General features: G+C 35.0%; 1 protein-coding gene across 2 annotated transcripts in view; it reads left to right on the forward strand.

Annotated features, from left to right (window-relative positions):
- The window catches only part of ARL5A (ARF like GTPase 5A), a 32195-nt gene extending 21870 nt beyond the window's left edge, over positions 1–10325 (forward strand). The window contains exons 6-7 of one of the 2 annotated variants that reach the window (XR_012517758.1): positions 2109–2425; positions 8963–10325. Coding sequence is in view for 1 of the 2 variants with exons in the window: in XM_003921981.4 (XP_003922030.1) it covers positions 2109–2157 (49 nt within the window). In the remaining variant the exon portion in view is untranslated. Of the gene's footprint in view, positions 1–2108; positions 8403–8962 lie in introns of those variants that run through there. The other variant, XM_003921981.4, reaches the window with a different exon arrangement.
- The last annotated feature ends 4303 nt before the right edge of the window (positions 10326–14628 follow it).

Consider the following 14628-nt stretch of genomic DNA (forward strand, 5'->3'; position numbering starts at 1 on the left):
CATTTAAGTAAAAATCCGTTCTCTGTCAAATATATCTTAAGCAAAAGCACTGATTTATAATATTTGGCAATAAAGACAAGTTATCTAGGATTGACATAAGATTTAGTTTATATACTTTGATAATTAATTGTATGGAAAATGTATCATTAGTATAAATATTAACTCAATTTCATTTTAAAAAGGAAAAGCAATTTTGTTTGAAAATGGGAAAGTAATGGATGAGTTTGGTTTTGAGAGCAATGTTCTGTTTTTCTTTTATAGTTCAGCTACCTTGGTCTAAAATACTGGTTTTAGTATTGATTACTGTTTTGATTCACTGGATTGGAAGTCACAAACTTTGGAGAGTGGCTCCATTTGACTTCTACTTTTCCCATTTGCTAACATTGCCGAGCCTGGGTTTCCTTTGTAACATTGGAAAGATTCTGATCTCAGTGTTGTAAAGATCCAATTAAGAGAATGGATGTTAAGTCAGTTTCTAGTTTGCTATTAGGTAACTACTGTTCATTTATTCGTTTGGAGTTAAATAATCTCTTCATCTATCATTTTCGTGTACTGTTTCCTATCAGTAGTTTAAAAGTAACAAATCTAGTCACAGAAGAAAAGTATGGGACAACCACCCCAAAACAACCATTTGTTTACCTCATTGCCGTCTTTTTTCTATTTGTGTCTTCTTTTACATTATTAGAAATACTTAATAAAAATCTGAATTAAAAATTTAATATTTTTATTTCTACAAAAGCTTGTCATAGATAATAGTTAATACTTATAACACTTCTTTATTTTGTTGTAACTTAATGTGTACAATCATTTCCCTCTTGCTAAACTTTTAGTTTCTTTGACCACAATGAACATCCTTTTCTATATTTTGGGTTATGTTCAACTAACGGTTGTTAGTGATAACTGATGTTACTAATAAGAAATTTTATTGCCTTCAAAAGTTTCGTATACTTACATTTTATTTTATGTAACATACATATTATGTGTATGCTTTGTTTTAATAACTCTACTGTATGTTTAGTTTATCCTGCCATTTTTCATTTATATCATGAGCATTGTATGTTATAAAATGGTTTTATTTCCTCCATTTCCTAGTAATGAGAATCGTAAAATCATTTTTGAAAGGAAAGTTTTAAATACTTTATCGTATGAATGTCCTCTAATTTATTTTTTTCTGTATTTCTAGATAGAAATTCTTTTCTTATTAAAAGTACTTTAAAGAGCAGTTTTGTATTTAAGTCTGTGTTTATGTCTGATTTTCCTTTTTAGGATACATTTCTAGAAGTAGAAAAAAGGGTACAGAGTATTGATATTTTAAATACTTTTGAGACCGGGTGCAGTGGCTCAAGCCTGTAATCCCAGCACTTTGGGGGGCCGAGGCAGGTGGATCACGAGGTCAAGAGATCGAGACCATCCTGGTCAACATGGTGAAACCCCGTCTCTACTAAAAATACAGAAATTAGCTGGGCATGGTGGCACGTGCCTGTAATCCCAGCTACTCAGGAGGCTGAGGCAGGAGAATTGCCTGAACCCAGGAGGCGGAGGTTGCAGTGAGCCGAGATCACGCCATTGCACTCCAGCCTGGGTAACAAGAGCGAAACTCTGTCTCAAAAAATAAATAAATAAATAAATAAATAAATACTTTTGATATGTATTGCCAGATATATTTTTGACATGCTGCTTTCTGTGGGCAGTCTTGTATAATTATAAAGCTTTTTAAAAGTGTCAGACAGTGTTCTGGGCACTAGAGATACAACTGAACCAAAAGACCACAGATACTAGCTGGGCATGGTGGCACACACCTGTAGTCCCCGCAACCGGAGAGGCTGAGGTGGAAGATAGATTGAACACAGGAGGTCATGGCTGCCATTGATTGTGCCATTGCACTCCAGCCTGGGTGACAGAGTGAGACCCTAAAAAAAAGGAAAAGAAACAAAAAAGCACAGATGTATTGTATATGAGAATATGGCTTCACTGCAGCAGCCCAAGCACTGAATATTACTGATTTTTAAATCTTTGTTATTTAGCTAAATGAAAAATACTCTCTTTTAGTTTGCTGTTCATAGTTTCTTAGTTCAGAATTCAATCAAATGATTTTGTTTTCTTTATAGATTGTGCCAAGGACTTGAATGGATGATGTCACGACTTAAGATTAGATGATTTCTACTGACCTCTTCTCATAGACTTTGTATAAATGAAGTGCTGGACTTTACCTGAAAGCTGCAAAAATTAATGGTTTAGATATATTTATAATAAACTGATTTAAACTTTTTCTATAAGAAGAAAGATTAAGACCACTTATTTGAAAACAAAGATGAAGTCTCACCTTCCAATTTGCTTTCTCATTAGTTTTTTCCAAAGTAAGTTTTAAAGCTGTGATTGACATTTTTCTCATAATGAATCCTCTCAGGACATTGCATAGCCTGTGGTAAGTACAAAGGGAGAGGAAGACATTTTGAATTTTAAGAGCTTTATTATCAGTGTAACCCTCCCTAGTTGAATGTTGTTTTCTTCTTGTTCCATTAAGTCAAAATACAAATCACAGATAGTTTCCAATATTTTAAAATGTAACATTACTTATAAAAAGTATTTTGCTTAAGGTTGTGTGTGTATTGTGTATATACCTCAAGTTCAAGTTAACGGCTTTGATTTATGTTCTAAAGAAACAGATAACACAAATATTAATATCCTTATAACCATAATGAGATAAATATTGGCATTGGTGTTAAGTGCCATTTTATACTTTCTCCATATGTTTTCTATATTGTACTAATCAACCTCCCAAATCAATGAGCTGTGTGCTAAAAAAAAAAAAGGAAAAGGAAAAAGCATGACTTTGTGTATTGATTTTTTTGTTGACTAAAATCACACACGTGGAAACACGTAATTCAGCAGAGTGGGATAGCTATCAGATTCTTGGCTTAGTATTACTAATGGGCAGGATTGTACCATGAGCAACTATCAGATTATTCCTTTCAGTGGTTCTTATGGCATCTAAATTACTGAATAAATTATTCATTAATCAGTGAATCATAAATTATGATTAAAATGATCAAATGAATTCTCAGCATTAATTGAAAACTATTGTGTGAAACATGTCTACCCAGGAAAGTAACACTCTATAAATACTGTTAAACAATTTAGCTATATTATTTTTAAGTATTATATTGTATGTCAAGCAGTTAAAATGAATTTCAGAGTAAAAGTTAGTGTGTTTCTGAGCAACATTGATAATTTCTTATTTTGGTACTTGAAATATAGTGGGATTTTTTTATTTCTAAATTTTGTTGTATGTTCTATTACATAAATGCATTGTTTGACAGTTATAAAATGCAAGTGTTTTTTGAATGATCTTAAGAATTTGGCTTAAAAATTTATTGATAAAGTATTATTTGTACTACGGAGTAACTTGACCCAAAACACCCTTTATGTTAGCCTAGGGTATCTTTTTTCAGTATCTGAAATTCAAAGGTATTCCTGTCACAACTGTAAACAAACTTGTCCTAAATGTGTTAAAACATATTATTGGATACTCTATTTGTATATCTTTCATGCCTTGAAAATCTGAAGGTTAATCCAAACCCACATGTTTTAGCATGTTTAAGAAAAAAACTACTTTTAATGTCACCCTTTTAAACTTTATGAAGATTTTGGTGAGGAATAATAGTATATACTTTAAGTGTTGGCAAAACTTAGAAAGTTTCTTTCTATAAAATGGGAAATACTCAGTATCTAAATCCAGGTCAGGCATGGGATATCAGTATTTAACATTGGATGTTTTGTGTTTTATATTTATAATGTTCAAAATCCAAGCATAATTACTAAAGTAAATCTTAAATTACCAAGCTTTTCTCATGTTCACATACTTTCTTAAATCTCTATAAAGAATTACTTATCTATTAAAAATCCCCTTAACCCAAATCTGTATTATAGTTTCTCACCAGATAAATATTCTGTGATGTACCCCAGGAAATCCACATCTTTTGTCCTTTTTATTTTTTAATTTGAATAATCATGTGCTTAGTCCCTTGGATTGCTGCCATATCAGTTTGACACGATATCAGCACATTCTTTTGTCATCAAGGTATTGGCTCAAATTTATTCATAATTGGCTGTTTAAAGCATGCACTACCTTGTTACAGTTGGTTTAGTGTAGTGGATTATTGACATGACGTCATGAGAAGATGTGGAATTTTACACTACATTTATAAAACTTGATTTTGTTCTCTACCCTTCAAGGTGAACATTAAAAATAAGGTGGGATCTCTGTACTTGTATATAAAACCAAAATTACAGTTGGGAAAAATAAATCTGTGTATGGAAATGTCAAAATCATTTTAACAGTATTATTTTCAAATAAGATAGAAAGGCTGGTGAAAAGTCATATTGGCAATTTGTATGTAGTTTAAGTGGAATTAAGCAAAGAGAGATGCTTTTGGGTCTCATTTAATATGCCACTTTTGAGTGAAAACATCTTGTAGAGTCATTGTGTTCAGCTCTGAGAAGAACAAAGATGCTTCGGTACTTGTAGCTGGATTTAAATATCCTGTTTTTGATACTAATTTTGAAGTCATGTAACTTTTGATATCTTGGCAAAAGTAAACGTATGCTATAAGCATTTGAATATGTTTAATTTTGTCATAATAGCATCTGTAGAGTATATCTTACACATTATATAGAGGGTTCTTATTTGAAGTTTCCAGTTCTCTGTATCTTCCCAGTACATCTTGGTCCTCATAATAGGCAAAGGATACAATGAAGGCAGGTGGTTTAGGGGTTATAGTGGAGAAGTGGATAGGGGGTTCATTTTCTTATATGACATTTTTGCCTTAAGAATATAAAAGTGCTTTAGCACTGCTGGCTGGCATTTTTAATACAGGTAATGAAAGTGATGTTAGAAGCATGGGATGAAATAGAGGGAAGAAGAGGTTTTATTTTCTGGCCTTTAGGAAGTGCCTAGTAGGTCGTTACAGTAAGAAGTGCACAGAGCTTGAGGAAAGGCATGAAGTCCCTGACATTTTTTCCTTTTTGTCCCAGTGTATAGTTTTGAGCTGCCTAGAAACAGGACCCTATTGTCTCCTCTTGTGTAGGCACTTGACATTTCTTGCTGTCACTATAGCAACCATGTACAGTACAGACAATTTCAAAACCTGTTTATATTAGTGTAAATAGAAAAACTAAACAACTTTATAGTTTTCTCTGCAGGCATTTTTGAGAATGTATGTGTAGTATGCTCTGCTTTGTATATAGGAGATAGTACCACATCATCGGTTATCTCAGAACTTCAGGGTCATCTCCTAACTGCCCAGTTGTATCTTGACATCAATCCTTTTTTCAAGGCTGGGTAGGGACAACTTTCTCCATGTAACTTTGGCCCCTCCCATTCTTCAAGTGTAATCTGGATCTTCTTGCTTTCAAGATCAGCTTCCCCATAGCTCAGGTATCCCTTGCTTTCCTGTATCTTCATTTACTATCAGTGAAGATATCTGTCCTGAAGGTTATTCTAAACTTGGTCTATAACCATTGTTGCCCAAATCAGTAGTTTCTATGTAGCTTCTCTAGTTCCTTGCTATCTTCTCACCACTGGCTTGAGGTAGTGATTTGGATATTGCTCATTAGAGAGCATTATCAGAGAGGTGGAGTCCCTCATAAGACCCGCTTGCGGTGCATATAGCATGTAGATGCCAGTATTAGAATTCTTTAAATTATATTGTATTTAACATTTTCATGCTTTTTAATTTAACTTCACATGTTGGGAAGTAGATTCAGAAAGATAGGAGAAATACCCAGACTCTACCTGTTCCTTGAGCTCCTAGTTAGGCATTAACAGGATTAAGTTTTATTTGTATTGTCTTCCTATTACCAAGAATGGTTATGTTGCACAGAATACCAGTTCAGTTTGAGTTGGAAAAAGATGCCAAACCAAATTTATATGTAGCATATAACCTAAGGGCATCCTTGAAATCATTGCCCACATTCCATTTTTTTCTTCATGTTTGCTTATAAAACAAAGATAAACATTAGCTGTCTAAAGGAATTAGCAATCAAAAGCCTAACTCTACAAAATAAACCTGTTGAAATAAACCTGTTAAATAAGCCTGTTTAAAAGACATCAAAATAATTGTCATGCATTGACTGTAGATGCAGATAAATATGTCTTTAAAGCTCCACTTACACAAAAATAAAACTTCTATATCATGCTTCCTCAAAGAAAGTATGATAGATTAAGACCATGATAATAAAATAAAAAGGAAAGAAAACCAGAAATCAGAATTTCAGATGCTAAAAAGTAACTTTCTAGTTAACCCTAAAGTCCTGTCAAATTGTGAAGAAATGTGACAGGATGCACTTGGATTCATTTTGCAATATTTCTTATCAATTGTCTAGCTCTTGTGTATTGTTCTAAAAACTAAAGTTTAATCTTTATGCTATTGCCTGCTAGATATCCTGTTCTTTGGTAGAAACTTCCCATAGTGTGTACTCAAGAAGTGCCTAAAAATGGATTTGTGTTGGTTTTAAGTCCATCTAATAAATTATGCATATTTTCTATGGTATTACATGTGCTTGTCTTAACTGATAACACAGTCTGGAGGGTTTCTGTCACAATTTGTACTTTATTTGAATAAAAAGCTTGAAATTGAAGACATCCATCTCACCCTCTACAAACCAAAATGTGATAAAGCACAAGCCACACCATTTTGTCTCTTTCCTAATACAAGTATGTTCTGTCCCTGGCATTAGTTAATGCAGTGACTAGAAAACTGAACCCTGCTACTGTTTTTTAAAACAGTTTTAACAGAAAATTAAACCGTGTGTTTGAAATCATAAGTAAAAGTTCTTGGCTTACGTAAGAGTAGCCTCTTGATTCTCATGGTTAAGTGATTAGTAATTTTGTGTCATACCATTTAGATGTTGAGCCATTTCACTTGTGCACATGTATATGTGTATGTGTCCAAATTCCTCCTCTTTGTTTAGATTCTACTTACAAATTAAACTATTTAATAGAATCTTAATACATTTATCATATATTCTTCCAGGTTTTTTTGTCTTTGTTTGTTTTTAACTGACTATACAGTATGACTGTAAATTCTGGGGCAAAGCTTGATTGTATTTTCAGTGATGTATAGTTACATTGTTTCATATTAGAAATCATTGTGCATGGAAAGTGAAATGTGCAAATGATTTTAAATTATTGTAACATGTGCTGTGCCCTTCCCCTAAACGTCTTACATTGATGATACACAGAATTCCTCTATTTTTGCTTGAAAATAGTCCTTTAGATTGGAGTAGCCTTTTCTTACATCCCTCTGTTGTTCCATGGTGTAAGGTGATACCTGCAAAGCACTTTTAAAGATATTTTTTAGGTTAATGTCCAAGATACAGCATTGAGGAGGCAGCTATGTCTAATGAGGGCTCTCTTGGTTGCTAGAGATGAGAGAAATGTATACTAATCATTTTAATTTGTACTTAAAATACATTTTACTAATCATATTGATTTTAAATACGACAGATTCTCCTTGTAGATATTAATCTTTAATCTTTCTTGTTTATCATGTTGTTCTAGAGAAACCTAGATAAAAATGGTTTTCACCTAGTCTCTTTGTAAAACACCTTCCCCACATACTCCCCATCCCTTCCAATTGAGTTCTTTGCACTTTGACAAGCAACGAAGAAGACTTTAGGTTTCTTGTATTTGAATTTCCAAAACAATAAAAGGTTTTTACTCAAGATTTGCATGCAAGAGGCAGAAATTTTGTCTCATCTCCTTATCATTTTGTGTACTTGTGTTTCTCTGTATACTAGGGAAATTTTGCACACAAGGAATGTTTGAAAAAGTGAGAAGTTTAGAGTGCTTGGGTGCTTTTTATTTGCTCAGTGCTGATGTGTTAGGTATCTAGGGAAATAATGCTTCAGGACCTTTTCAACAACGCAGCTTCATCAATGACTGGGAAATATTTATGTTTGTGCTGAGGCAAGGGAGGGAGTGGGCAGGTTGGAGTGGGGGCCTTTCCGTGGAAAGCAGTGCAGTCAGCTGCTTTATAGCTGTGGTTTTTCATTATACTTGTAACAATGTTCTTGTGTCCATAATTGACTGAAATGTCAAGTTTCAGGAATGCTGGGCATTTATCAGGTGACCAGAAGTAGAACCTTGTTGATTATGAAATGGAAGAATAATGTCAAGGTAGTTGGGGGAAAATGACAAATAAGATTTTACTGGTGAATTTCCATGTTTAATATGTATATTAATCTTTTTTTAAGTTGCATGTTAATCTGGTATAACGTATTATCTCTGCTTTATGCTTTGGGTAAAAAGGAAAAAAAGACGAGTTACAATTGTTACTCTATTATGTACTATTACATATACCTTTTCTTTTAGAAAGGGTTAATTATAATTACTATCCACACCTCTGTGTTGTCAGTGTTTTTATTTTGGTTTATTCTCTAAACGTGCAGATTGGGTGTCATAAAGGCTGGGATCCACTTGGTAATTGAAAAGGTATGACAGCTGCATTGTACAAATTGAAAAAAAAATTGTCCTGATCTTCTCTAGGAAACTTTTCCAGCACTTGTTTAATTTATAGAGAGCTATTTAGCTTTTATTTCTGAATGTTAGAATTGGAAATGAGCCTGATTAATGATCAATTTGCATGGTTGATTTCTTTTAAAATCTGAGAAAAGTTCAGTCACTTAAAATGAATATTATTAGTTAACATTCATGAGCATAGCTGATAGTAAACAGAAGAAAAAAGGAAAAAATGCAGGGAGAGAGGAGTCAGCCCAGTCACATGCTGACTGGAATATTGTGTTTCTCCTCTCTGCTAGAATGTAAGCCCCAGGATGGCTATTATGTCTCTGTGCTACAGTGCCTGGTATGTAACAGGTGTTCAATTTATATGTGTTGACAGATGAATGAATGGCCTACTAATGTTTTTGTTGTTTTTTTCTACCTCTTTTGTTCCCATAGGTAGGTTTTTTTATCCTATGCGATTGCAGCATATTGCCTGGTTTAATTTTTATTTAACACCTCAATTCTCATTTAATTCTACTTTACTTCAAAAGGATTTCAAGGTGACTATATGTTTTTCTCATTCTTTTAGTAGAAATAGCACTTATTTCCTTAAAAATGGCCTGAAAGCATCATGCAGTGGCAGATATTTACAAATTTTATGTATTTAAAATCTGTGGGGGTCTACATCAGAGAATGTAACATACCGGAGTCTGTTGTCAGCATATGCAGACATTGAAATAGTAAATGGTACAACATCTTTTTTGGAAAAACAACTGTTTCATCTTTTTTTTTCTTTCTTTCCTTTTTTTTTTTTTGTTTTTGAGACAGAGTATCACTCTAATCACCCTGGCTGGAGTGCAGTGGCACAATCTTGACTCACTGCAACTTCCACCTCCCAGATTCAAGCAATTCTCCTGCCTCAGCCTCCTGAGTAGCTGGGACTACAGCTGCATGCCGCCACGCCTGGCTAATTGTTTTTTGTATTTTAGTAGAGACAGGGTTGGCTCACACCTGTCATCCTAGCACTTTGGGAGGCCAAGGCAGATGGATTGCCTGAGCTCAGGGGTTTGAGATCTTATTCATCTTATATGCTCATTCTTCCTTCATATCTGGAATATCCCCTTTTTACTAGTAAATAACTTTTGTCCCATGAAATTGGTGAGATTTTCACATTAAAATAACCTCTGGCAGTCCTTTTGAATGTGTTCCTTATGATTAATTACCACCTTTGTGGGATTCCATGAGTTGGGATGCCTAGGTCACCCATTATTCTCATCACTACATACTTTGAATTCTAGCAAATTATACCAAAATAGATGTTTACTTAAAAAATATTTTTGAAACCGTTCTAATATATTTAAATTTCCAAATTATATACTATATTTCCTATATTATTACAAAGAACATTGCAATGAACATCTACTTAATGATTTTTTTCATATTTAAAATTATTTCTTTTGGTTATAATCTCAGAGGTGAAACTACTGGATTAAATGCTAGGATGGGATTTGAGGGCATCTATTTCAAATTTTCATGAATATGTTAAACAACAAAACTTTCCACTTTAATAGAGGGATAAGCATATTATTATACTTTGCACTTATTTATTGAGACTTTTTCTTTGAAGTTTTAATTTCCTCTGAATTGTTCTTTCGCTTTATTATAATCTTGTCGTGAATAAATTAAATTCTCAAAATAGTAGATATAAGTACTATGTGCTAACCGCTTTTGCCACAGGAGCTCTGTTTAGTGAATATATTATCTCTTGTTACGTTTTTGCAGATATGTGTACAAAATAAATCCCAGTATGCCCCTTAAACTTTTATAGTTATCTTTTTTCAGCAAATGAAGTGGTGTGTTTTTTGAGACAGAGTCTCACTCTATCAGTCAGGCTGGAGGGCAGTGTTGTGATCTTGGCTCACTGCAGCCTCTGCCTCCTGGGTTCAAGTGATTCTCCTGCCTCAGCCTTCTTAGTGCATCACTATGTCTGGCTAATTTTTTTGTATTTTTGGTAGAGGTGGGCTTTTGCCATGTTGGCCAGGCTGGTCTTGAACTCCTGATCTCAAATGATCTACTTGTGTCAGCCTCCCAAAATGCTGGGATTACAGTTGTGAGTCACTGCACCTGGCTTAAAGTGTTTGTTAATGTAAAAAATTACAGCCAAGCAATGGTGACTCACACTTGTAATCCCAGCACTTTCAGAGGCGGAGGCAGGTGGATTGCTTGAGATCACAGGTTTGAGCCCAGCCTATCCAATATGGTGAAACCCCATCTCTACTAAAAGTACAAATAATTAGCTGGTTGTGGTGGGACACGCCCATAATCCTAGTTACTCGAGAGGCTGAGGCATGAGAATCACTTGAACCTGGGAGGCAGAGGTTGCAGTGAGCCAAGATCACGCCACTGTACTCCAGCCTGGGTAACAGTGAGACTCTGTCTAAAAAAAAAAAAAAAAGAAAAGAAAAGAAAATAAGATATACATGACTTCTTTGAGTGAAAATCAGTAAAAAGATATAATAAGCCAAATTGAGATAATTAAAATTGTCCATTGTCCCAACATTCTAAGAAAACCATTATCAACACTTTAGGACATGAAACGATATTTCAGTTAGTAATGAATGACATACACAATGATGGTTCTGAATGATTGTAATGGAGCTTAAAAATTCCTATCACTTAGTGATGTTATAACTGTTGTAGCACAGTTCTGAAAATAAATTTAGTATCACCTAAGTGTAGGGCATTTATAAAGTCTACAGTGTGGTACAGTAATGTACTAGGCCTTTACCTTCACTCATCACTGACTCATCCAGAGCAACTGCCAGTCCTGCAGCCTCCATTCACACTAAGTGCCTTATATGGGCGTACCATTTTTTAATCTTTTAGAGAAATTTTGTATAAATATGTGGGGTACAAGTGCAATTTTGTTACATCCGTAGATTGCATAGTGGTGAAGTCAGAGAATTTAGTGTATCCATCCCAAATAACATGTTGTACCTATGTTCAGTTATGTTTAGATACACACATACGTAACCATTGTGTTAGAATTGCCTGCAGTGTTCAGTACAGTAACTGGCTGTACAGGTTTGTAGCCTACGAACCATAGGCTGCACTATGTAGCTATACCATCTAGGTTTACATGCATATACTCTGTGATCATACAATGATGAATTCACCTGCAACAATTTCTCAGAACACAACCCCATCATTATGCAACAAATGACTATATTTCTTAGTTTTGATGATAGGATTCTAAAAAGCTCTTTATTTTACCATGATATACTGTAAACATCTATGTATAAAATATTTTAATGGATATATTGCATTTGCTGTTTGGACATGATGTAATTTATTTAACCAACCTAATGTTGACATACATTATTGTTCCTTATTTCTTACCATTGCAGTAATTTTACTGGTTAACATTTGGATTTATTTTTCGTAGAATGCATTCTCACAAGTCCAGTTGCTGTGCCAATTTGGTATGTCCTTTTAAAAGGCTTTGGTGGCCTGTTGCTTAATTGTCTTCCCAAAAGATTCCGCACATCCTGGTCAATTCTTCAGTCATACACGGGGCCATCTCTACATTAAGAAACTTTATATTAAGATTTGTAATCCTGTTAACTGTCACAAGCCACCACCACTCTGGGCATCTTCAGGTCATGCTGCATGTTCACCAGTCCTTCCAGCCATAGGAAGTGCAAAGCTTCTCTCCACCCACAAGGTTTCTGTGATAGCCTTTAATCTATTGTGCAGAGTTTACTTCATAACCCACTTATAATGTATTCAGCCTATGCTAATCATTGACTCCTTTTGAGAAGGGTAGAATGGAAAAAAACCTGTATAGTCTCCTAGCTGACTTTTTTTTAATGGGGAAGAATAATTAACAACTTTTATTACCTAATATAGATAGCCAATCTTCTGCATCTGGGATGTTCTCCCTCCAGTTGTCCATCTACACTGCCAGACCTAAATGCGAGTCCTGTGTTGGAAGTCCTGTGTTCATTCATTCAGAAAATTCACCCAGTGTCCTTGCATTTATGTCCACCATATTAAAAACATTTGGGTTATATGTTAAAACATGTTACCATTAAATATTTTAACAGATTTTACTCATGAGGAAATTATTAATGATTGCACCATGTTAAACAGGACAAAAAAATTACAGACTTTTACATCTACTATGATCTCAATTATGCAAGAACAAAAAACCAGAAAAAAGATAGGAAATTACCTTGGGAAGCTGAGGTGGGAGAATTGCTTGAGCCCGGGAGCTCAAGATTAGCCTGGACAACATGGTGAAACCCTGTCTCTACAAAATACTTTTAAAAACTAGCCAGTCATGGTGGCATATGCCTTTAGTCCCAGCTACTCAGGAGGCTGAGGTGGGAGGATCACTTGAGTCCAGGAGTTCAAGGCTGCAGCTAGCTGTGATTGCACCACTGCACTCCAACTTAAGTGTCAGAATGAGACCATGTCTAAAACGAGAGAGAGAGAGAAGAAAGAAAGAGAAAAGGAAAGAAAAAGGAAAGGAAGGAAGATATTATTAGGAGTTGTAGGTGGCAACATTATGGTCAATATTTTTCTGATTGTGCTTTTGTGTTACAAATATTCTATATTGAGCATATAATACCAATCATCAGGAAACACTGCTGAATCATCTCGTTTTTAAAGAATCATCTTAATGGGGATGGGAAGGAATACAAAAGTTGTAAGTGTATTAAGTAAATGGGATGCAGCACTCAGTTTAGAGATCAAGATGATTGGCAAGTGGAATACTATGCAGCCATAAAAAGGAACAAAATCTTACCCTTTGCAGCAACATGGATGCAGCTGGAGGTTGTTATCCTAAGCAAATTAACACAGAAACAGAAAACCAGATACCCCATGTTTTCACTTATTAGTTGGAGCTAAACATTTGGTACTCATGGATATAAAGATAGCAATATTGGGGATTACTAGAGAGGCAAGGGAAAGGGGGCCAAAGGTTGAAAAACTGTTGGGTACTATGCTCAGTACCTGGATGATGGGATCAGTCATGCACCAGACCTCAGCATCATGCAACATATTCAGGTAACAACCTGCACGTTTATCGCCTGAAGCTAAAATAAAAGTTGAAATTAAAAGATGATTGGTAAAAATTCATGATGCGATGCTATTTGCAGCCTCCAGTGCAAGTTTGGATGGTTTTGACGGAGTTTTTACCAATTATTGCAGATGTAAAGAGATTAACCCTTTAGCTTATGCCTTGATACTATGTGCTTTGTTTTAAATAGTTTGGTGGTTGCTTGGTTTGTGGGATGGGTTCTTTTTGGCTGTGTAGTAATGACATCAAATGCCCACAGACAAGTAGTTGGAAGTGGTAATGGCCTTTTTAAATGGTTTAACTGCTGTACTCAGAATACTCTTCAACTAACCTGATCAGGTATCTTAAATGTTTAGTACTTAAATTGCTAATAAGATCTAATATTTGGCCCAGCACGGTGGCTCATACCTGTAATCCCAGCACTTTGGGAGGCCGAGGTGGGGGGGGATCACAAGGTCAGGGGTTTGAGACCAGTCTGGCCAATATGGTGAAACCCCGTCTCTACTAAAAATCCAAAAATTTAGCTGGGCGTGGTGGCTCATGCCTGTAATCTCAGCTACTCGGGAGGCTGAGGCAGGAGAATCACTTGAACCTTGCTATGTTGCCCAAGATGGTCTCAAACTCTTGGACTCAGATGATCCTCCCACCTGGGCCTCCCAGAGTGCTGGGATTACAGGTGTGAGTCAGTGTACCTGGCCTGGAAATAACAGTTTTAAAGCCATCCTCTTAAAATCAAAGTTATTGTGGCAACTTTTTAAAGATGGGTTGAAAAGAGGAAACTTGAGATGACATCATGAATAGATAATTATGGTATCCCTAGTGAAAGAGAAAATGAAGACCTGAAACAAGGCAAAGAAGCCAAAGACAAACTTGAAGCTAACCATTTAAGTTATCCAAAATGGGACCTATTTAAGAGTCAAATAAGGCACTATTAATAATTACTCCAGCATATCAAAATACCATATTGTACCCCATAAATACACTTTGTCAACTAAAAGTATTTATTTTTAATTCATGAAAACGGGAGATAAGAAGA

The sequence above is a fragment of the Saimiri boliviensis genome, chromosome 5, assembly GCF_048565385.1.
Source record: "Saimiri boliviensis isolate mSaiBol1 chromosome 5, mSaiBol1.pri, whole genome shotgun sequence".
Lineage (NCBI taxonomy): Eukaryota > Metazoa > Chordata > Mammalia > Primates > Cebidae > Saimiri > Saimiri boliviensis.